Source organism: Crinia signifera, chromosome 4 (genome assembly GCF_055691185.1).
Source record: "Crinia signifera chromosome 4, ASM5569118v1, whole genome shotgun sequence".
In the NCBI taxonomy this organism is placed as follows: Eukaryota; Metazoa; Chordata; class Amphibia; order Anura; family Myobatrachidae; genus Crinia; species Crinia signifera.
In genome coordinates, this window is record NC_139220.1 from 132,518,793 (window position 1) to 132,539,661 (window position 20,869).

At 42.8% G+C, this 20,869-nt stretch overlaps 1 protein-coding gene across 1 annotated transcript in view; it reads left to right on the forward strand.

The window, feature by feature from the left end:
• RAP1B (RAP1B, member of RAS oncogene family) overlaps positions 1-7,818 on the forward strand; it is a 60,534-nt gene extending 52,716 nt beyond the window's left edge. The window contains exons 6-8 of the mRNA XM_083182506.1: positions 2,861-3,004; positions 4,183-4,298; positions 5,935-7,818. Of these exons, the coding sequence (XP_083038632.1) occupies positions 2,861-3,004; positions 4,183-4,269 (231 nt within the window). The 3' untranslated portion in view covers positions 4,270-4,298; positions 5,935-7,818. The remainder of the gene's footprint in view (positions 1-2,860; positions 3,005-4,182; positions 4,299-5,934) is intronic.
• Positions 7,819-20,869: the final 13,051 nt, after the last annotated feature.

Here is a 20,869-nt window from a genome sequence, read left to right on the forward strand (position 1 = left end):
ATGAATATTGCCAAGTTAGCAATGCTCTTTACAATAAGCAGAAAGGAAGAAAAGTATGTTTCAAGTTATATACTTCAAACCACACCATTTATAACCCTCCATCGTTTCCTTTCTTCCTTAACCTTATGGTCAAAAACAATATGGGCCTAATTCAAAAGACCATGCAGGATTGCAAAAATCACATTAAGGCAATTTTTGCACTTCTGCGCATGTGCGGCCACCACAGTGTGCATATGCAAAGCTCAAACTGTGGTTGCATCCTGGAGGATTGTCACATGCAGCTGCTGCAGGCCACAAAATGGCTACCCTGTGCCATAGTACTGTAAGGCTTCCATTGGCATATGGTTTTGTGTAGCTAAAGGTAAACTTTAAAAGAATTTCCTAGACTGTATTTTGTTGCTGGAGACACTGTTTATTATGGGTTGGGATCATTTGGTCTACAGCATTATTGTCGACAGTCATTGGTTCAACACCATAAGGTCGACATGGGAAAAGGTTGACATGGTTCTAGGTCGACAGGTGATTAGGTCGACATACGGTTTTTTGACCTGAATGTCAAAAACAGTCGCCTTGGACACAGTTTAAAATGCACCGCATCCCCACGGTGCCTCACTATGTTCGGCACACTATTTTATTCTCCCATCACGCCCTAGTGGATGGTAGGGCATGAAATACCATTTTTATTAACGATATTGGGATAGGGTTACTCAGCAATGTATCCATCTTTGCGGACGATACAAAACTTAGCAAAGTCATCAAATCATCAGAAGATGTCACCATGCTTCAAAATGATCTTGCAATTCTAGATGAGTGGGCAAAAAAATGGAAGATGAGGTTCAATGTAGATAAATGTATGGTTATGCACCTTGGGAGACACAACCAGTGTGCAAGTTACAACCTTAGCGGAGAGGAACTGGGTAATTCCATACTTGAAAAGGATCTAGGAGTCCAAATAGACAGCAAACTGGGATGCAGTGCCCATTGTAATGTAGCTACAAAAAAGGGCAACAAAATTCTGGCATGTATTAAGAGGGGAATGGAAACTAGGGACTCAAGGTAATTATGCCACTATATAAAGCATTGGTGAGACCTCACCTAGAGTACGGAGTACAGTTCTGGGCCCCACACTATAAAAAGGACATCATAGAATTAGAAAAAATCCAAAGGCGAGCAACAAAGCTTATTAGGGGAATGGAGAATTTAAGCTACGGGGAGAGATTAAGCAATTTGGGACTATTTACATTGGAAAAGAGAAGTTTAAGGGGGGACATGCTCAACATGTACAAGTATATCAAGGGCCAATATAAGGAACTGTCACACACCCTCTTTTCTACTAGAAAGGAATCTAGGACACAAGGGCATGAGTATAGATTAGAAGAAAAAAGATTTCATTCAGCTAGTAGAAAGAATTTCTTTACGGTCAGAACAGTCAAACTCTGGAACTCTCTTCCCAGAGAGGTGGTAACGGCTGGCTCATTAAATGCGTTCAAGGCAAAGTTGGACAAACATTTACTGGAGAAAAACATCCATGGGTACAAATAAGAAATATAATCTGTCTGTAAAATATTAGAACCTACCACATCAGCAATGGATATCTATACCAGGTTGAACTAGATGGACACAAGTCTTTTTTCAAGCCTTACCTACTATGTAACTATATGTAACCACACGTCTGCTCAAAAAACTGTGAAAAACTCCATGTTGAACTTTTGACTGTCGACCTAGACAATGTCGAACTAATGACCTTTTCCCATGTTGACCTAATGACTGTCGACCATAATGCTGTAGACCAAATGACCGCATCCCCTTATTTGTAGTTGTGCAGTTTCTGTATGAACTGTTCACTGTTTTATAGCGCCAAAATCACTGTATATGGATAGACTTTTACATTTCTTGGCACTGAGGTATTTCATTACTGTAACAGTTATTGCCAGCATTAACGTCTCAAGGGAAAAATACTTCTGTGGCAAAAGTGTGTATTTCCTTTTTAAATTTGCAGTGAGACCTGTGTAATGATATTGTCACCACATCCTCCTAGTATGGGCAGTGTATGTACAGAGTACTGTTAATGTGGGTTTCATTTCCCAGTATTGTTAAAAATACACAGTATCAGCAATATATTTCTCTTGTAAATAAACAAGGGCATCGGTTACTAGGAAGTGATGAGTGGGCTTCCATTGATATATATTGTGTGGGAACATTTACATGTAAATGTTGCTAAATACTTTTTCGTATGAGGTCAACTGTTTTTTAGTTCTAAACAATTTATCTAATGTGTACATCTTGCGTTACCTGAGACTCTAGAATGATCATGTTGTTTTTATCAGCATGCATCCACATTATAGCATTATCTCTTCACACTAGCAGTTTTAATATCCCCAGCATGTAAAGCAATTTGTGCTGCTGGATTCAGTACCACATAATGATGTATCTACACTCATCTTTGCCGTACCAATCGCCATGTAAGTCGATCCTGTCACCATGCCTGTGCGACTACTTTGCTCCAGCAGCTCATAGAAAAGCATTGAGTGGTGACGTTAAAGCGTGGCGATGCCGCAGGTGTGAATTTGGCATGCCAAACTGGAACGAGCGGTGCCAATCGTGGATAGATGAGCGCAGCTACATCTTTGTGTTGGGTGGGGGCCGGGCAGGTGCAGTGAATGTGATCCTCTTAATCCACTCAGTTTCAGTGATGCTGCAGGTGACCTTAGAAAATTGCTAACAAATTATAAACGGGTCAGAATTTGGGCTTGTTGAGAGGCTTTGGCCTACAAGAATAAAAGTAGAGGGTCTTTTGATCCTGGCTGTTAAATTATTCTGTAAATGTGAATACATTTCTTACAAGAATTCTTCTATTTAGGTGCCAATGATTCTGGTTGGGAACAAGTGTGACTTGGAAGATGAAAGGGTTGTGGGAAAAGAACAAGGACAGAACCTAGCAAGACAGTGGAACAACTGTGCATTCCTGGAGTCTTCTGCCAAGTCCAAGATTAATGTCAATGAGGTAATGTGGAATTGACTCTTCACGTGTCCATTGCGACTAGGTGTGGCAATTATATCGATGCTAGCAACACTTGGCAGTAGTGCTATGCTAAAACGTTATATTTTGGTCCCCCATTGTACACTGAGCTAATGTTACTGACTTTTCTCTTACATTTATTTTTATTTTTGGGGGCTTTTAAAACAAAAAAAATTATACACAACCTCTTGTCTGTTTTTGATATAGTGAAGAGGGGGCAGTGTCTAGGACAGGGCTAACTATTTTTAAATATAAGAGGTGCTACCATGCTGATAGTTGTCGTGCCATGCAGGAAAAAGATGATGCTGGTACACAATTATAACACTAATAGTCAACATAGATGTAATAGGCTCTGCACCGTGTCAAGATGAACTCCATCAGCTGGGTTCCTAACATTACTAATATTAAGGGGGATTCCGACTGTAGGAACGTACTGACAGTCGAAATCCTGGCCAGTTTCACCGGATCTGAATTCAATATTCTGAGTTTCATAAAGTCCGCAAAAAATGTCGGCAATGGCCGCCGATTGTATAAACCCAGCTGTGAATTTGACGATCGGGCTGTTTCTGAGAATACCGATCCGATTTTAAAAAAGTCGGATCTGACACCTATTCAAGGCTGTCCATAAGGGCAGCATTGAATAGGTAAGTGCCAATTATTTCCTGTCGGGTAATATTGGAACAGATTAAATACCCCCCTAATGTCAATTTATCAAGGATTTACCATACTAATGCACCTTAATATGTAAAACGTAATCTTGGACCTGTGTTGATTAAAACCACCTAAGGGCAGATGGGGCCAGTTCTAGTACCTAGCAAAAGGAACGATCTACCTTTTTTAAAGTGCACATTATATAAACAAAGGGGTTGGGGTAGGACCACACACCTTAATTTTAAACATAGAAATTGAGATGCAATCATGCTGCTTTGATATAATGGCAAAAAGGACATTGACTCCATGCCCAACATTTCAGGGGCCCACCATTGCTTACCTTAATGAGTATGACATTAGAATAATGCCTACATTAAATCCTGGTCTGTTCTTATCACCAAAATGTTAAAACAAAAAATCCTCAAATTGTGAGAATCTGAAATATACTGTACATGATGGCCTTGGTTTGCAAAGCTGTAATTTATAGTCCTAAATAATGTTTCTATTTACAGATTTTTTATGATCTTGTGCGACAAATTAACAGAAAAACTCCAGTACCGGGCAAGGCACGAAAAAAGTCAACATGTCAGCTGCTTTAATATACAGATGTGCAGTAGCTCTGAGCCAGGTAACTCGCTGTTTGTGTTATGCCTTACAATTGATGGAAAGTGTATCTCCCCCTGCTTGGTTATTATGATAGATGTCATTGAAAAAAACCTGTCCACTTTGTTTATAGAAGTGATCTGTTTCCCACGGAATTTCACTATAACAAAAGATCCATACATCAATGCTCTATAGTACAGTACTGTATTATATACAGGGATGTTAGTGGATGATATCTGGTTGATTCCCCCTCTTCTCTCATGTGTATAACTCTTAATATTTATGAATTGAATTGGGAGTCTGGGAGCCTCCTCAAATTGATCTAGTCATGGCCACAATCCAACATGGTGGGTAGCTCCCTTCTAGGCTCATTCCTTTACTAAAGGGCACACGTGAATTACACAGGTTCTGTGGTTGATTAATACTAGCTGAGAGGAAGATTAGAAGTCAGCCATCCACAGAACCTGTGTCATTCATACAAATGTAGCAATTCTCATACCCCCTTTCATGGGAACACACAGCAACCCACGATATTGTGCAGTGTGGAAACACCCAGTTGAAATAAGTGGAGTAACCTGGGTTGAAACGAGCATGGTTTAATATGGCTTCATCCTGACTTGCGGTGCAGTGTGAACAGGTAAGCAGGGTCAATGGGACCTAGAACCCGTAGACCGCATAGGAAGAAGGGGCACTTGGAGATGATCTCAAGTATGTATTCACATGAGTATATTCCCCTCACTGCTTTTGAAATTTTGTCTTGGATGGTCTCCAACTAGAGCGTTAATCGCCCTTACCTATACTCTACTCACGGAGACATCTGCCCCCCAACGCAAACGCACCTCTTATGAAAGGCTTGGGAAACCAATCTGAACACTACTTTAACTGATGACTGGACAGAGATTTGGGAGAGTGCTGCCTCCAGCTCTATTATATAAAATATAATATAGTATATAAAATACTATATGGATGGTATTATGTTCCCCACCCGGTTACACACAATGTCCTGGCTCCACTGATAGATGCTGGAGGGGCTGTGATGCTGAAGGCTCATTCCTTCATATTTGGTAGTCATGGAAGTCTTCAATCAAATCATGTATCAACTTAATACTCCACTAGGTCCCCCATCTCTGTCCAAATAGCAAAAAAAATGGTCATAAGATCTCTGCGACTACATGCCAAATAGTGGCAGACTAGACAGCCAGCTGTCCCCAATCGGCAATCCATATTGTCCCTCATATGTTTATCCACAGAATACATGACCAGCATCCTTAATAGCTCTTCTAAATTATTTCCCAAAGTATGAAGCCCCTACATGTCACACCAACTAATCACATGTGAGATTTACAACCACAAATTGATTTTCTCTTTTTCATTCCCAGTTGTATTCTGGGACGTTTTCTTATGTCTCTCTTCTCTCTCCTTCCTTATCCTCCCTCTTTCACTACACCCCTCTTTCTGTTGACTATAGCTATTTTATTTTATAACTGAATATGCCAGATGTACAATTTTTTTCTTCATAATATACTTAAAAAGGATCATGCTTCACATTTTACTGGATGTTGACTCATTTATGACTTTATTGTACTTCTGTTGGTTATCTTCACTACTGTTGCGACCCAGGCGAAGGAAATACTCACTGTGTGTGTTGTCACTTGTTACAGGTCTGAAGAACTGTTGTGCAACAACAGTGCCAGCATTCCAACTCAAATTACCCTGTTAACAACTCCAATGGACTTTCCTGTGGTGGTACCCCTTACACAATATGGATGGAAGTTGCAAGCTCAGATTGTGTACCATCAGTTCCCCTCCTAAGTCACAACAAAGATGCCTGCTTCGATATGTTCTTCACGTATGCAACTGGGAACAACAGAGCCCACATCCAGTATTACTGCTAACAGACATTGTTCACCCAGCAATGTTTTCACACGTGCAGAAACGTGTACTGTATTCTTTCACAAGCCCTTCCTTTCTATCGGAGTGTACAATGAAAAGCACCACTATTTTAGCTTACTAAACAAGAAAGTCCAAAGAGCTCCGCTATAGACTACTCCTGATGATCTTGCATCTTTGGTATTTGTAGCTTCTTGTAACTATTTTTTTCCCCTTCCTTTAAAGAAATACGAGAGCAACATCTATTGTGTTGTACACAGTGCTTCTCACAACTATGATTTTTTTTTTTCACTCATTTTTAGGGAATCCTGTGGAGACTTTATTGCACCTCTTCTGGAAGCAAAAGGAGTCGTTACAATAAATGTATTTCTTGTAGTCTCTTTGTTGAACATTCTGCCTTTAATATCTCTTTGGAGGGACATTCCTAAGTTCCTTTTTCTTTTTATTAACCAAGTGGTTCCATTTCCCCACTCTTTGTTTACATAGGGAATAATGTTTATAGATGTGTATACAGTGGGGGTCTACAACAAGAAGTGTATATTTTAAGAGTTCTTTTATAATGATTTATTCCGATTTTGTAAATCATTTTCAGGCTTCTGCAGCTGTAGATTCTCACTGTGAGACCATGTCCTTTCCCCTGCTTGCTCTTATTCAGAAGTGTATTTGCAATACCAAATATACAGATTTAGTACCTTTTTTCTGTCAGTGGTTGTTTCACATGTGTATTGTTTTGGTTGCGTTGTTAAATGGTGGAAGAGTCCAGTGGATGTGAATGTGGGACGTAATTTTAAATCCTGTGTTATTGGTCACCAGGCCTACATAGCAGTAATTAACTTTTTTTTTTGCAGATTTATTTATCAATGCCTTCTTGCTTCGTATGCATTAACGTTTGGGTGTAAAAATTGTGTATATATCCAACAGGGAAACACAGTAATCCAGTTGACAAACCTAATGCTACAGCTTCATTGAGGTGGCCAAATGTAAACTTTAAAGCCTTAAATAAAGTGGTGCAATTTTGTATAATGTAACATCAGATCAGTAAATTTGGATTGCCTTACAAGGGCTCATACTGTAATTATCCGCCACTTGTTTTCTGCAGTGTATTAACATTTGTTAAGAAATCTGCCATTCCTTAAGTGCACCGCATACACACTGCAATCTCACCCTCTCTTGTGCCATAGCAGGCACATCATTCTATCGAGCCCTCCAGTAGAGTACTCCATGCTGTAGAGCTATATATTGGCAGTCCATGCTGTTCATTGTTCTGAAAGATATGTAGCAGTATGACACAGGGCACGTCTTACAAACATCACAAATAGGTGGAAAACACAAACAGACAACGATTTATTGAATGAGCTGCAGGTGTTTGTGTTCACATTGTGCATTAAAGGTCAATTATCTTGGTTTTTTTTTCCTCCTGTTTATTTTGTTCAGGCAGCAAACTAAGGGATGCAGTGGATTAAAGATGGATTCGATTTATCCTAAAGTCTTCATGTAACTTTTTTATTTTGCAATGCCTTACTGGCAGCCTGTTACCCAGCTCTTTTTTTTTCCCCCTCATTGCTTACAGATTTCTGCCTGCCCTTTGCAAATTGACATCTGAACTCTGCTTATACACAGACCTAAATAAAATACTGTTCTTTCTTGTATGCAAATTTGTCTCATGATCTCTAACTTAAAGGCCGTGGCGTGTCTTCTTTAATTCTGTTTACTAGCTCCGTTTATATCTAGCCACAACATGTTTATATCTGTAGTGTCTGTTATAAGCAAAGAGTCCTCTTTACCAAAATAAAAAAGTAATTGGAACAAATGTGCAATTCATATTTCATCAACATGAACAATGTATGTGGAACGAATCCTAGTGTACCAATACTGTGTGGTTATTGTATGTAGCTCCTCATTAGTGGTAAGCAGTTGGATATGGAAATTGCAATTACTAAACGATCTTAAGCCAGCCACAAAGTGCCGCATTATTGCTGATACTGGGCAGCTAGTCTAAATCCATCACCCTCTTGATGCTTTAGTTGAGAAGCGTTTTCAGACTTATCCTCCTGCTTCTCTTCTATTGCTGAAGATACAATGCAAGTGTCATAGTGCAAGACTAAATGAAGCAATTGCATCATTTGTGTAAAAAAAAAAATCTTATTCCTAGGAATCGATGTTTTGCAATAGGGAATAGTTGAGATTAAGCTGAGATTTATGGAAAGGTTTAGGGCAGTGAATTTCTCTGCATAGTGGTTAATTGTTTTAGAAATATACAGGCACTTTATTAATCAACATTTCTCTATCATCCATATGGGATATTGGGGATTCGTCAGAACGTATGGGAAAAGAGAGGTATCCGCAGGAGACCGGCACATAGAAGCTCTTTCACTGGGTGTACTGGCTCCTCCCCTCTACTTCTTCCCCACAAGCCAGTTTAAGAAAATGTGCCCTCAGGAAAGGATGCTCACTGTGAAGCTCCAGAGAGTTTTTACTTCAGTTTTATTTCTTTGTTATTTTGGGTCTGCTGTTTGAACTTAAACAGCATTCCTGCATCATGGGAAACCAGGGGAAGGGTTCAATTGCCGACCTCTTTAGGTACCGAATTGACCCTGCTGCGGGACCACTGTCTTGAGAGGGTGTTTGCCTATGCAGTCGCTTAGATGTCAGCGTAGCTCACCCCCAGCATGCCACACACCACTGGTTCAGCCCGAAGACATCAGTGGTGAGTATGACCAGGGGTTCCCTCAGTGGGCACCCCGGTATGTGATGCGGCAATATGGTGGTAGCGTCCCTGCACAGGGACCACGCAGCCGTGCCACAGAATGGAATTTGTTGCTGTCACTGTACCCCAGGGCAGTTTCACTGCAAATAGGGCTTTTATGGCCATATTCAAGTATAAAAATATGTTGAAACACCCCCCCACCCCCCCCCCTCAGAGCTGGACCTGATCTGAGGGTGCCAAAACACAGCTTCCTGCTTCTCCATGGGCTCTGTAATTGCCATTATTAACTTCAGCGGTGAGGAATCAAGGGAGTTCTGCAGCAGTGACAGCACTCTGGTGCTTATAACCCTTGTGGGATATATATATGTGTGTGTGTGTATATGTGTGTGTATGTGTATACAGTTGTCTTCAAAATTATTCAACCCCCACTGAAATTGAATGTTTTGGCCAGTTTGACATTGATTTTGATCATTCAGTCATCTTGCTTACATTTACATGAAAGAGGCACTTGTAGGTCAGAGAAATATAAACTTAAGTTTATAATGAAATAACCACAAATGTCTTTTCTGTGCTCACATCATTATTAGTTTTTATTCAACCCCCAAGTGACATTCAATCTTAGTACTTAGTACAACATCCTTTTACAGTTATAACAGCTTTTAAACGTGAAGCATAGCTTGACACAAGTGTCTTGCAGCGATCTACGGGTATCTTCGCCCATTCTTCATGGGCAAAAGCCTCCAGTTCAGTCAAATTCTTAGGCTTGCGCACTGCAACTGCTTTCTTTAAGTCCCACCAGAGGTTCTCAATCGGATTTAAGTCTGGTGACTGCGATGGCCACTCCAAAATGTTCCAGCCTTTCCTCTGCAACCATGCTCTAGTGGACTTGGAGGTATGCTTGGGATCATTGTCCTGTTGAAAGGTCCAACGTCTCCCAAGCCTCAGGTGTGTGACGGACTGCATCACATTTTCATCCAATATCTCCTGGTACTGAAGAGAATTCATGGTACCTTGTACACGCTGAAGCTTCCCTGTACCTGCAGAAGCAAAACAGCCCCAAAGCATAATTGACCCTCCGCCATGCTTCACAGTAGGCAAGGTGTTCTTTTCGTCATATGCCTTGTTCTTCCTCCTCCAAACATAGCGTTGATCCATGGGCCCAAACAGTTCTAATTTTGTTTCATCAGTCCACAGAACACTATCCCACAACTTTTGTGGTTTGCCCACATGACTTTTGGCATACTGCAGTCGACTCTTCTTATTCTTGGGAGACAGCAAGGGGGTGCGCCTGGGGGTTCTGGCATGGAGACCTTCATTACGCAGTGTGCGCCTTATTGTCTGAGCTGAAACTTCTATACCCACATCTGACAAATCTTTTTTCAGTTCCTCAGCAGTTACACGGGGACTTTTATCCACTCTACGCTTCAGGTAGCGCACAGCAGTCGAAGTCAGGATCTTCTTTCTTCCACGACCAGGTAGCATTTCAATAGTGCCCTTTGCCTTGAATTTGCGAATGATGCTTCCTATGGTGTCTCTTGGTATGTTTAACTTCTTTGCAATCTTCTTATAGCCATTGCCCTTCCTGTGAAGACAAATCACCTCTTCTCTTGTCTTCCTGGACCATTCTCTTGACTTCACCATGTTTGTAACCACACCAGTAAATGTCTAGAAGGAGCTGAGTATCACAGTCATTTTAAAGCTGCCTAATTGGTGCTTATTATGCTTGATTGGTGCTTGGTGACATCCACAGGTGTTTTCAATACCTGATTGAAAACACCAGAATTAACCTCTCTTCTTCAGAGTGGTAGTCTTTAAGGGGTTGAATAATTGTGGCAATGAAGAAACCACAAAATACACATTTACTACTGTGTTATATAAACAATTGATGTCATTTTAGTTGCATTTGGTTCTTTAAAACGTCCTTGTAGGATTTCATTCTGAATACAATTCCAAATGTACACTATAGTCCCTAAACCCCTTTACAGCATTGGGGGTTGAATAATTTTGAACACAACTGTATGTATATGTATATATATATAGTAGGCAGGTGGGGTGTGCTGCAGCACAATAACGGAGACTGATCAACGAGGATGATAGTAAAAAGTTTTACTGAGTGACATCAAGCATCTCTGTGCCGACGTTTCGGGGTCCCGTGCGCCCCGTTTTCAAGGAGGAAAGAGGAAAACGGGGAAAACGAGGCGCACGGGACCCCGAAACGTCGGCACAGAGATGCTTGATGTCACTCAGTAAAACTTTTTACTATCATCCTCGTTGATCAGTCTCTGTTATTGTGCTGCAGCACACCCCACCTGCCTACTATTTCGTTACTACGCTGCCAGCACCGGAGCACTTAAAATCCTGAAGCAGGAGTGCCGGACCACTGCCACAACCTATATATATATATATATATATATATATATATATATATATATATATATATATATATATATATATATATATATATATATATATATATATATATATATATATATATATATATATATATATATATATATATATATATATTCACACACACACACACAATCCGCACGCAATTAAGTAATTCATCCAGGTTGTGCTCACTCCAAGGCACAGGACCAACACAGTATTTTTGAAGGAGGGCACTCACCATTTCGCAGATAAAAAATTCGACTTTTATTTAATCCATTAAAATAATGAACTCGGTCAACGTTTCGGTCTGCATCTCAGACCTTCTTCAAGACAAGCAGCAAGACAATGAGATCTTTCGGTACTTCTGACTTATCTGGGCGCCCGATTTTCTTCATCGCACCTAAAAATCGCATCAAATCGCATACAATCAGATTGCATGCGATTTGACGCGATTTTAATATGTGAAGGCACCCAGATGCCTGTTTCATATGTGAAATGGCCCCCAGACCCCATTTTTAATTGTATACCCACCCTGATGGCTAAATGCCCCCCATTGTTAACGCCACCCCACTATCAACGCCAACCCGAAGCGTGGCGAGCGGTACGCGTCCTCCGACCTTTTCATACCCCCACTATCCACGTCAACGTGGAGTTGATTTTGTATAGTGTGGCGAGCCACCGAGCCCGAAGCGCGGCGAGCGGACGCGGATACCTGTGAAGCCCGCGAGGGGACACGTATAGCTGTGAAGGTATCCATGTCCCCTTGCTGCGCTCGCCACGCTTCGGGCTCGGTGGCTCGCTGCGCTCGCCACACTATATAAAATCAACTCCACGCCGACTCGGATAGTGGGGGTATGAAAAGGTCGGAGGACGCGTACCGCTCGCCGCGCTTCGGGTTGGCGTTGATAGTGGGGTGGCTTTAACAATGGGGGTCATTTAGCCATCAGGGTGGGTATACAATTAAAAATGGGGTCTGGGGGGCCATTTCACATATGAAACAGGCATCTGGGTGCCTGTACATATTCAAATCGCATCACATGCAATACAATAGCATACAATGCAATGTGGTTTTCTCTTCAAGGGAATTTCAAGGGAAATCGCATCAAATCGCATGCTTAGGGTACTGGCATACAATTTCAATATCGGGCGCCCAGATAACTCACAAGTACTGATCTTTCTCCAACAGAGACTTTGGCATTGACAAAAGGGTAAAAAGCAGCGTCTAGGGCTAGGAAGAGGGATCACCCATATATCTTGCATCTAAACTTTTCTGGACTCTCTCATTGGAGTCCATGTGCGCAGCTCTCCTGCAAGGACCTAAGGTTAACCAGGTGGCTCCACATATTGGGCCTCAACAGCAGAAGCCCACTGATTTCTTAAGTGGGCAAATTAAGTCTGAAAGCACTCGCTCACTTGCTATATTGGCATCAGTGCATCTCCCAGCAAGCAGCAGCAGTAGCTACAGACTGAAAGGAGATCTTTCTCTTTTACCTATCCATCCCCACAAATGTCTTTATTATTGCACTCAAACTATTGTTCACAATCTTAAAAACTCTCACTAGGGAGGTTATTCTGGTTGGTGCGTAAATTTCCGAATTATTTCGGAGCGGTCCGCACGCCACGCTGTGCGGACATGGTACGAAGAAACGCCCACTGGTCCTCCGCATTCGGACGGACTCACACTTTAAGAACAGGGCGTGTGTACGGACGACATCCAAACCATGCGTGTGCGGTGTACACACACATATTCTGCACGGTCTTACAGCGTCTGCACGGTCTTACCGCGTCAGAACGGATGGGAACCTGCCCGTACGCACCGATGTTATTGGTGAATGTAAAAGTGACATGTATATTTATATTAGTGATAGCAAGTTCTGTCCATTGCTTGCAGTGAAAATGTGTGCCGTGCAGCCGTGCTTTGAGCATATATTTGTGTGTTTTGTAATGGTCCATTTAAGCTGCAATGGTTCCAATTGAAGCAATGGCAAGAGTGTAATTAATGAGTAATGAGTAAAGGAGTGGATTGTATTGTGTTCAGCTGACTGGTTCAGGTGCGCCCATACTGATTGGGCGTTCTGAATGCCTAGCGCATGACCGAGTGGTGTCCGCAAAGTAATACTTGCTTATGAAGACAGCATATTTCCTGCCTTTTTGTTTGTGTGCAGTCGGTGTGCTCTCCGAATGCACGCCTACCAGAATTAGTGCACTCCCTCATGTACGCCCAGTTTAGCCCACTTTGAAACTACGCCCCTGTGTACTTCCGAATGCCGCCCATATTACGCCCATATTTCCCGAGTGAATGCGGTGCACATTTCTGTACGGTATTAGTGAGAACGAGTACGGAGACCTTGCGTGGCACATGCGCATAGCGTTACCCACGCATGCGCAGACGGCTAAAAAACACCATCCGAAAGAATTCAGAAAATTACGCATCGACCAGAATAAGGCCCCATGTGCTAATCAGCAATACTCATTATTATTTCCCTACTGTGGTACTTTACTAAAGAAAACAGTCTATTGACTTATAGCCATTAGGGTGTACTTGTGTCCAAATTCTCAGAGGAGCACAATAGACATCCAAAATATATAAGGTGATATTTGGCTAAACTCATCACTAAGAGCAAGCCCACCTGCCCAAGACCAATTTTGGAGGCACAGGGGTGTCATTGCTCTTTTTTGTTCTTTTTTAAAAATAACTTTGTCTTGCCTAGGGAAATATACTCACCTTGGCAAACCTTGCATGTTTCCTGTATGTAAAAGTGCTTGTGTGTTGATAGTTGGTTCGTATATTTTAACTTAACCAAATAAAAGTAAAATTTTAAACTAAATTCATATCCTTTACAAGTTGTGCCCCAAAAAAGGAGTCCTTTCCAGTTTTCCCCATGTTACGACAATGGTGTTAGAAGTATTACAAAATCATGGATGGTTGATACATTGGGAAAAAACAAGACATTTTTTTCCCTCAGCACACTTTGGGAAAAAAGCCAGCTACAACCAGCACAGGTGATCCAATTTCTTGGTGTAATAATAGACACAACAGAGTTCACAGTCTCTGTGTCAGAAGAACGTTGTTTAAAAATCCAACAACTAATCGATATCATTCAAACAAGGAAGAGAGTTCAGCTAAAGACAGCAGTGAGTCTATTGGGCATGATGTCATCCACTATCAAAATTATTCCTTGGGCCAGATGGAGGATGAGAGTGTTTCAATGGAGTCTGCTAAAGTATGCAAAATATCAAACGGCTCAAAATTACTTTGTGACCATTCCTATAGAGGCAAAAAAATTTCTGAATTGGTGGGAGGAAGGAAAGCTTCTCGTCTCTGGAAAATCCTCAATTCATCATCATCACCACAGACACAAGTGTAGTAGGTTGTGGAGCTCATGCCCAGACTTGTCAAAGGGCCTGGTCCACTCTAGGAAGCAAATTTCCCTCCAATCAAAGAGAATTGAGAGCGGTATGGCTAGCAATTTGCATCTTAAAAAATCTAATTTGAGGTTCTCATGTAAAAATTGACAGACAATATCACGACAGTGTCAAATATTTAAATAAACAAGAAGGCTCAAGGAGTGCAAACCTGTTAAAAAAACCTGACAAATATTATGAATTGGTTAGAAGTAAATCTGCAATCTAAATCAGCCTTTTATCTTCCAGGCAAGGAGAATCCGAAAGCAGATTTTCAGAGCAGGTGTTAGGAACCAGGGTCAGTTCAGTTTTGTTTTCTGTTCAGTTTGTGTTTGGCATTTGACTCACTGGTGGCCTCCAGTGGTAGGTCTGTGCCATATCAGCTCAACATTCTGTGAGCTTAATTCATTCACTAGTCTGCAAGGTAATTAGCTTGTTAAGTACAGCTTGGGAGCTGCCTGGATTTCTACTAGGTGTAATTAATCACTTGAGCCCTTCATAGGGCAGGCTCTCCTGCAATACTCTGCCAGTGATAGCTTCCAGCTTCCTGTTTCCTGTGCTAGTAGCTGCTATTCCCGATCCACAGCTGGCCACCTGTCTGAGTACTGCTCTGTTGGAGTTCACCAGCCGTTTGCTGGCAATTGTCCATTTCTCCCTGCACTTAGCCCAGTGCAGCCTTCCCGGCCTTTGGCAGTTCCAGCCTGCTTTCACTCAGTTACTGAATCCTGTCTGGCAGCTTCAGCTTCTGTTCCAGTGCTGTCCGCCTGCCTGATCTCAGCCATCTTCCTCTGTGCTTCTCTGCTGCTGGTACGCTCCCGGGGGGCATCGGTTGGTCGGCGGTCCGTTCCTGGTACTGTAAGTTCCCCGGTTGCGGACCTGGTTCCTTATTCTTGGCTTGGTGCCCTCCTGGGTCTTGTTCATCTTTTGTTATTTCAGCCCCACTGAGGAACTCAGTGGGATTCTCCTCAGCAGTTGCTGCGTTCTCAGTTTTCCCAGACTGGGTGGTCCCAGTGGGAATTTATCTGTGTTTAGTGTTCGTGCGTATCGTTCATTGTGTGCTTTTTGGTGTGGTGTATTTCTTATTGTGTAGGCGACGTGATTGCAGTTGGTGGACGACCAGGTCGCTGGCGCTTTTAGTTGCGTTAGATAGTTACGGCAAGCTGCCTTTTTTCTTTAAGTCTGTCAGGCTTTTTAGTTTGATTTATCCTTTTGACTGTACCCTGGGGGGGATCCCTGGATCCTTGTCTGTACCTAACACCTGGCTGCACCGGAGCTAGGGTGGGCCTAACTCGCCCTCTCAAACGTGGCGGCTACAGGCGAAGCCTAGTTCTTGCAGGAGCCGGTCACCCTACCCGGGGGGGGGTCAACAGAGGTAGTGTAGGATTTCGCCGTGGTTGTCCTGAACAGCAGTCCCGGCTACGGGTGCACACCCGAAACCATAACAGCAGGACAGTAGTTTGCCCAAGAGAATGGGAACTGTAAAATTCCTTGTTTCAGTTAATAGTCCAGAGGTTCGAAAAACCAGAAATCGACCTATTGGCAACCAGCAAGTACAAGAAAGTGAATCTTTACTTTTCCAGGTACCAGATGCAAGGGTCATTCGAAATAGATGCATTGTCCCAGAAGTGGGAGTTCAGGCTGGTTTATATATTCCAACCTTTTCCTCTAATATCCAAGGTGTTAAAGAAAATTTGAGAGGAGAAAGTGCAAGCAATAGTTATTCTTCCATATTGACCCAGGAGATCTTGGTTCCAGATGGTACTAGACATGGCGCTGGAGGAACCTTGGACCTTACCACATCCCCTTACATGTTGAGTCAGGGTCTTCTGTTCTACCAGGAACCTCAATAGCTGGCTTTGACGTAATGGAAATTGAGAGGCAGTCATTGAAAAATAAAGGACTGTCAGCATATGTTGTGGAACTTCTCCTTCAAGCAAGGAAGAAGGTAACTTCAGAAATGTATTACAGAATTTGGAGAACTTTTCTTGAATGGTGCAAGGATAAATGTGACATGGCCAATTTGAAGATAACTGATGTCTTACAGTTCTTAGGTGACAGCTGCAAGAAAGGTTTGGCCAGTTCGACACTAAAAGTACAGATTTCAGCCTTACGTATTCTGCTAGATAAAAGACTGGTGGAAAGACAAATAAATTTAATTCGAATTTTTTTTTTTTCAAGCTATGAAAAGGGCAAGACCAAGGATAAAATCTATTGTTCCTCATTGAGATCTCAATTTGGTACTTAATACACTTATGTGGCCTCCTTTTTTAACCTTTTGGATTTGGTAAAATTAACATTTTTAACCTCGAAAGCTATATTTTTGGTTTCCATCACATCAGCCAGAAGAATTGGAGAGATACAGGCACTTTGTTTACATGAGCCTTACCTGAAGATTTTTGAAGAGCGTATAGTACTCAGGACAAACCCATCTTTTTTTTTTTTTTACCAAAAGTGGTGTCAACGTTTAATATAAATAGAGAAATCATCCTGCCTTCTTTTTATCTGAAACCATCAAGTAAAAAGGAACAAGATTTTCATAAGTTGGACGTAGTGTGAGCAGTGTCTATTTATTTAAGAGTCAAAACATTTGGACATTCCGAGTCATTGGCCCTTATTCAGATCTGATCGCAATACAAATTTGTTCTCAAAATGGGCAAAACCATGTGCACTGCAGGGGGGGCAGATGTAACGTGTAGAGTTACATTTTGTTTCTGTGCAGGGTAAATACTGGCTGCATTATTTTTACACTGCAATTTAGATTTGAGTTTCAACACACCCCACCCAAATTTAACACTCTCTGCATATGTTACATCTGCCCCACCTGCAGTGCACATGGTTTTGCCCATTTTGAGAACAAATTTGTACTGCGATCAGATCTGAATAAGGGCCAATATTTGTTATTCCATCAATCATAAGAAAGGGTTTCATGCCATCAAAGCAAACTTTGTCCAGGTGGGTCAAAGAAACTATTACATTCTGTTACATAAAAGTTTGGAGGCAGTTACCAGGAATAGTAAAGGCACACTCGGCAAGGGCAGTGGCAGCGTCTTGTTCTAAGGAAGCAAGAGTATCCATGAAGGATATTTGTGAAGCAGCAACTTCAGAGGCCCTCTGATGAAAACTGCCAAGGAGCAGTTGAAACAGCTGTCAGGATAACAGCTGTCACCATTGCCACTATGTCTTTGCATTAAAACACTATTTTTCTTTCACCAACTGCTGAGTGCTGGCTCCAATTCCTTTCCCTGAAGGGGTTAGTGCTTGATACTAATGAGGAGCCAGATTTGCGGGATGATTTAGATGAGCCCTTACAGGATTCGCAGCCTGCATTTACAGGCACTGAACCACTCATTATGGCCCTTCGGGACCTCCCTTTAACTGATTCTGTAGTAGGGGATCCATTCTTTGGAGCCCAGAAAAAGCAGCCTATTTATGCAGAACAGGCTGATTAGAGGACACATTCAAGGTGGTGTGGAAGTCCGCAGAACAATGTTTTAAGCTCACAAAATGGTTTGTGTTCATCTTCCCTTTCGAGCCAGCAGGCTGAAAATTGTGGGAGAAGTCCCGTGTTGTGGACACGTCCCTGTCACGCTTGTCCAAAAAGGTGGTACTACCGGTACCAGGGTCCTCATCTCTGAAGAACAGCTCTGATAAAAAAAAAGGTAGAAGCTACCCTTAAGGCTATTATACTGCCAGTGGCGCATGTCAACGCCCGGTACTACCGTCCATACTTGGGCCTTCCAGATAATGGAAGGGTTGCAAGGGGACATGACTGTGGAGCAGGTTTCAGAGAAACTGGGCAACATACAAGACATGGCCAAAATGCTGTGCTATGCACAAAAGGAATTAGGTGCAATTAATGCATGCAATTCTGCCATGGCGGTCTCCGGACGCAGGACACTCTGGCTATGCCAGTGGGCGACAGATGCTGATTCAAAGCGTAGCGTGGCAAATCTCCCTTATACGGGGGGACAGGTTGTCAGTGAGTTAGATGATCTGATTTCCAAGGCTACTGCTGGGAAATCAACATTCCTCCCATCTACGCGCACTGCCGGCCCTTCTAAGGTCCCGTGCAGCAGTCCTTTTGGGCCACTAGATTCTGCCAGAAGGCTAGAGGTGGCTCCAAGGCGCAGAGGGGTTCTCTGACAAAGTTCCATAAGGCCTCAGCCCAGGATTGTAGCGCTGGAGCTACTGCATCCAAGCCCTCTGCATGACTGCCCAAAACCTCCACGAGTCTTGCTCAAGGTGGGCGCTCATCTGCTATGCTACGCTCAGGTGTGGGAGGTGTCCTGTGCCAATTCCTTGGGTACAGACTCTCATTTCGCAAAGGCTACAAGCTGGAGTTTGCAAAGCAGCCCCCACACAGGTTCTTCAAATCAGGACTACCAGCCTTGAGAGAGACTCAAGCCACCCTGTTACAAGCAATACAGAGACTACTGCTGTCTCAGGTATTTATCCCTGTCCCTCCTCAGAAGAGGGGCAAGGGTTATTACTCCAACCTATTTGTAGTACCGCAACCGGATAGTTCGGTACATCCAATTCTAAACCTAAAGTCTCTCAACCCATTCCTAACAGTAACTACTTTCCATATGGAATCCCCTTGGGTGGTCATAGTGGGACTAGAGGAGGGAGAGTTCCTAGCATCCCTTGATGTGAAGGACGCCTACCTGCACATCCCAATATGGGGCAGACATCAGGCGTTCCTGAGGTTTGCCATTCTGGAAGAGCATTTTCAATTTCAGGCCCTCCCTTTTGGTCTGTCCACTGCACCCGCATATTCATGAAGGTGATGGTGGAGGTGATGGTGGAGGTGATGGTCTTGCTCAGAAAGAGGGGGATAAACACCATACCCTATCTGGATGACCTACTTATAAAAGCCAGGTCAGAGGAAGCCTTGAAGCTAGCAATTCAGGTGTCTACGTAGGTCCTCATTGCACACGGGTGGTTACTGAACCTTCCCAAGTCCTCGCTGATCCCATCGCAGCGGCTGCTGTTTCTGGGCATGGTACTGGATACCAGGGAGCAGAAAGACTTCTGCCAGGGGACAAGGTTCAAGTGCTTCAGGTACTGGTGAGCGATCTATTCGCTGCAGTCCAAGTCTTAGTCCACCAATACATTCGGGTAATGGTAAAGATGGTTGCCTTTTTTGAGGCGGTCCAATACGGGAGATTCCACTCCCGTGTTTTCAGTTAGATCTCCTGAGAAAATGGTCAGGATCTCATCGGCATATGCACAGGTTTTTCTGTCCACAAGATCCAGGGAATCACTGCAGTGGTGGTTCCATGCTCCAAACCTGGAGATTTGGGATCCTGAATTGGATTCTACTAACTACGGACGCCAGCCCAAGGATGGGGCGCCTTGATGATGGGAGTGACCTTCCAAGGCAGGTGGTCCCTTTTGGGAATCTTTTTTTTTAAAGATTGAATTTTTATTAGATTTTCAACAGCATGTCAAATAGACAGCTACGGGGGAGGGGGGATACAGAATGAAGAGACGGGGAGGGAAGGGAGGGGGAAGGGAGGGAGCAACACTTTACAACTTGCAGTAATAAGCAATATACATACATGGTACAGACATGTGGTCATAATGATATAGAGGTCATCGGTAACATCCCACTTTCAGCAATAATTAACTCTAGAAGGGGTGTGTAAATGGAATATGTGCTGATAGTTCTTTTTGGGGTGGATGTTTAGGCCTTTGCTATTGTGTAAGCGAGCCAGGCTGACCATTTAGTTGTAGAGGGCGTGGAGGGCTTAACATAGGTGGAGCCCTCTGTCTCGAATCGGAAGTGGTTATGGACCGCTTCTTCGATAGTTAGGGTCGTTGGAACTAGGGGGGTTCGCCAATGACTGGCCAGAAACAGCTTGGTCGCTATCAGAATATGGCCGAGTACATATTGAGTATCCTTAGGGACAAAGTCTGGGAATAGATGGAATATAGCTATTTTCGGATGTTGGGATATGAGGACACCCGAAATGTCTGAGAGTAAAGTAAATATCCTAGTCCACATTCCCTTCAGCTTAGGACACGACCAAAATATATGGAATAGTGTTCCCACTCCTCCACATTGTCTCCAGCATGTGTTGGGGGTAGATGGCCAGATTGAGTGGAGGAGGGCTGGGGTCAGGTATTGCCTGTGAACCAGTTTAAAGAATTGCTCTATATGAGATTGGCATTTGGAGATGTGGAAGCAGTTGTGGAAGATG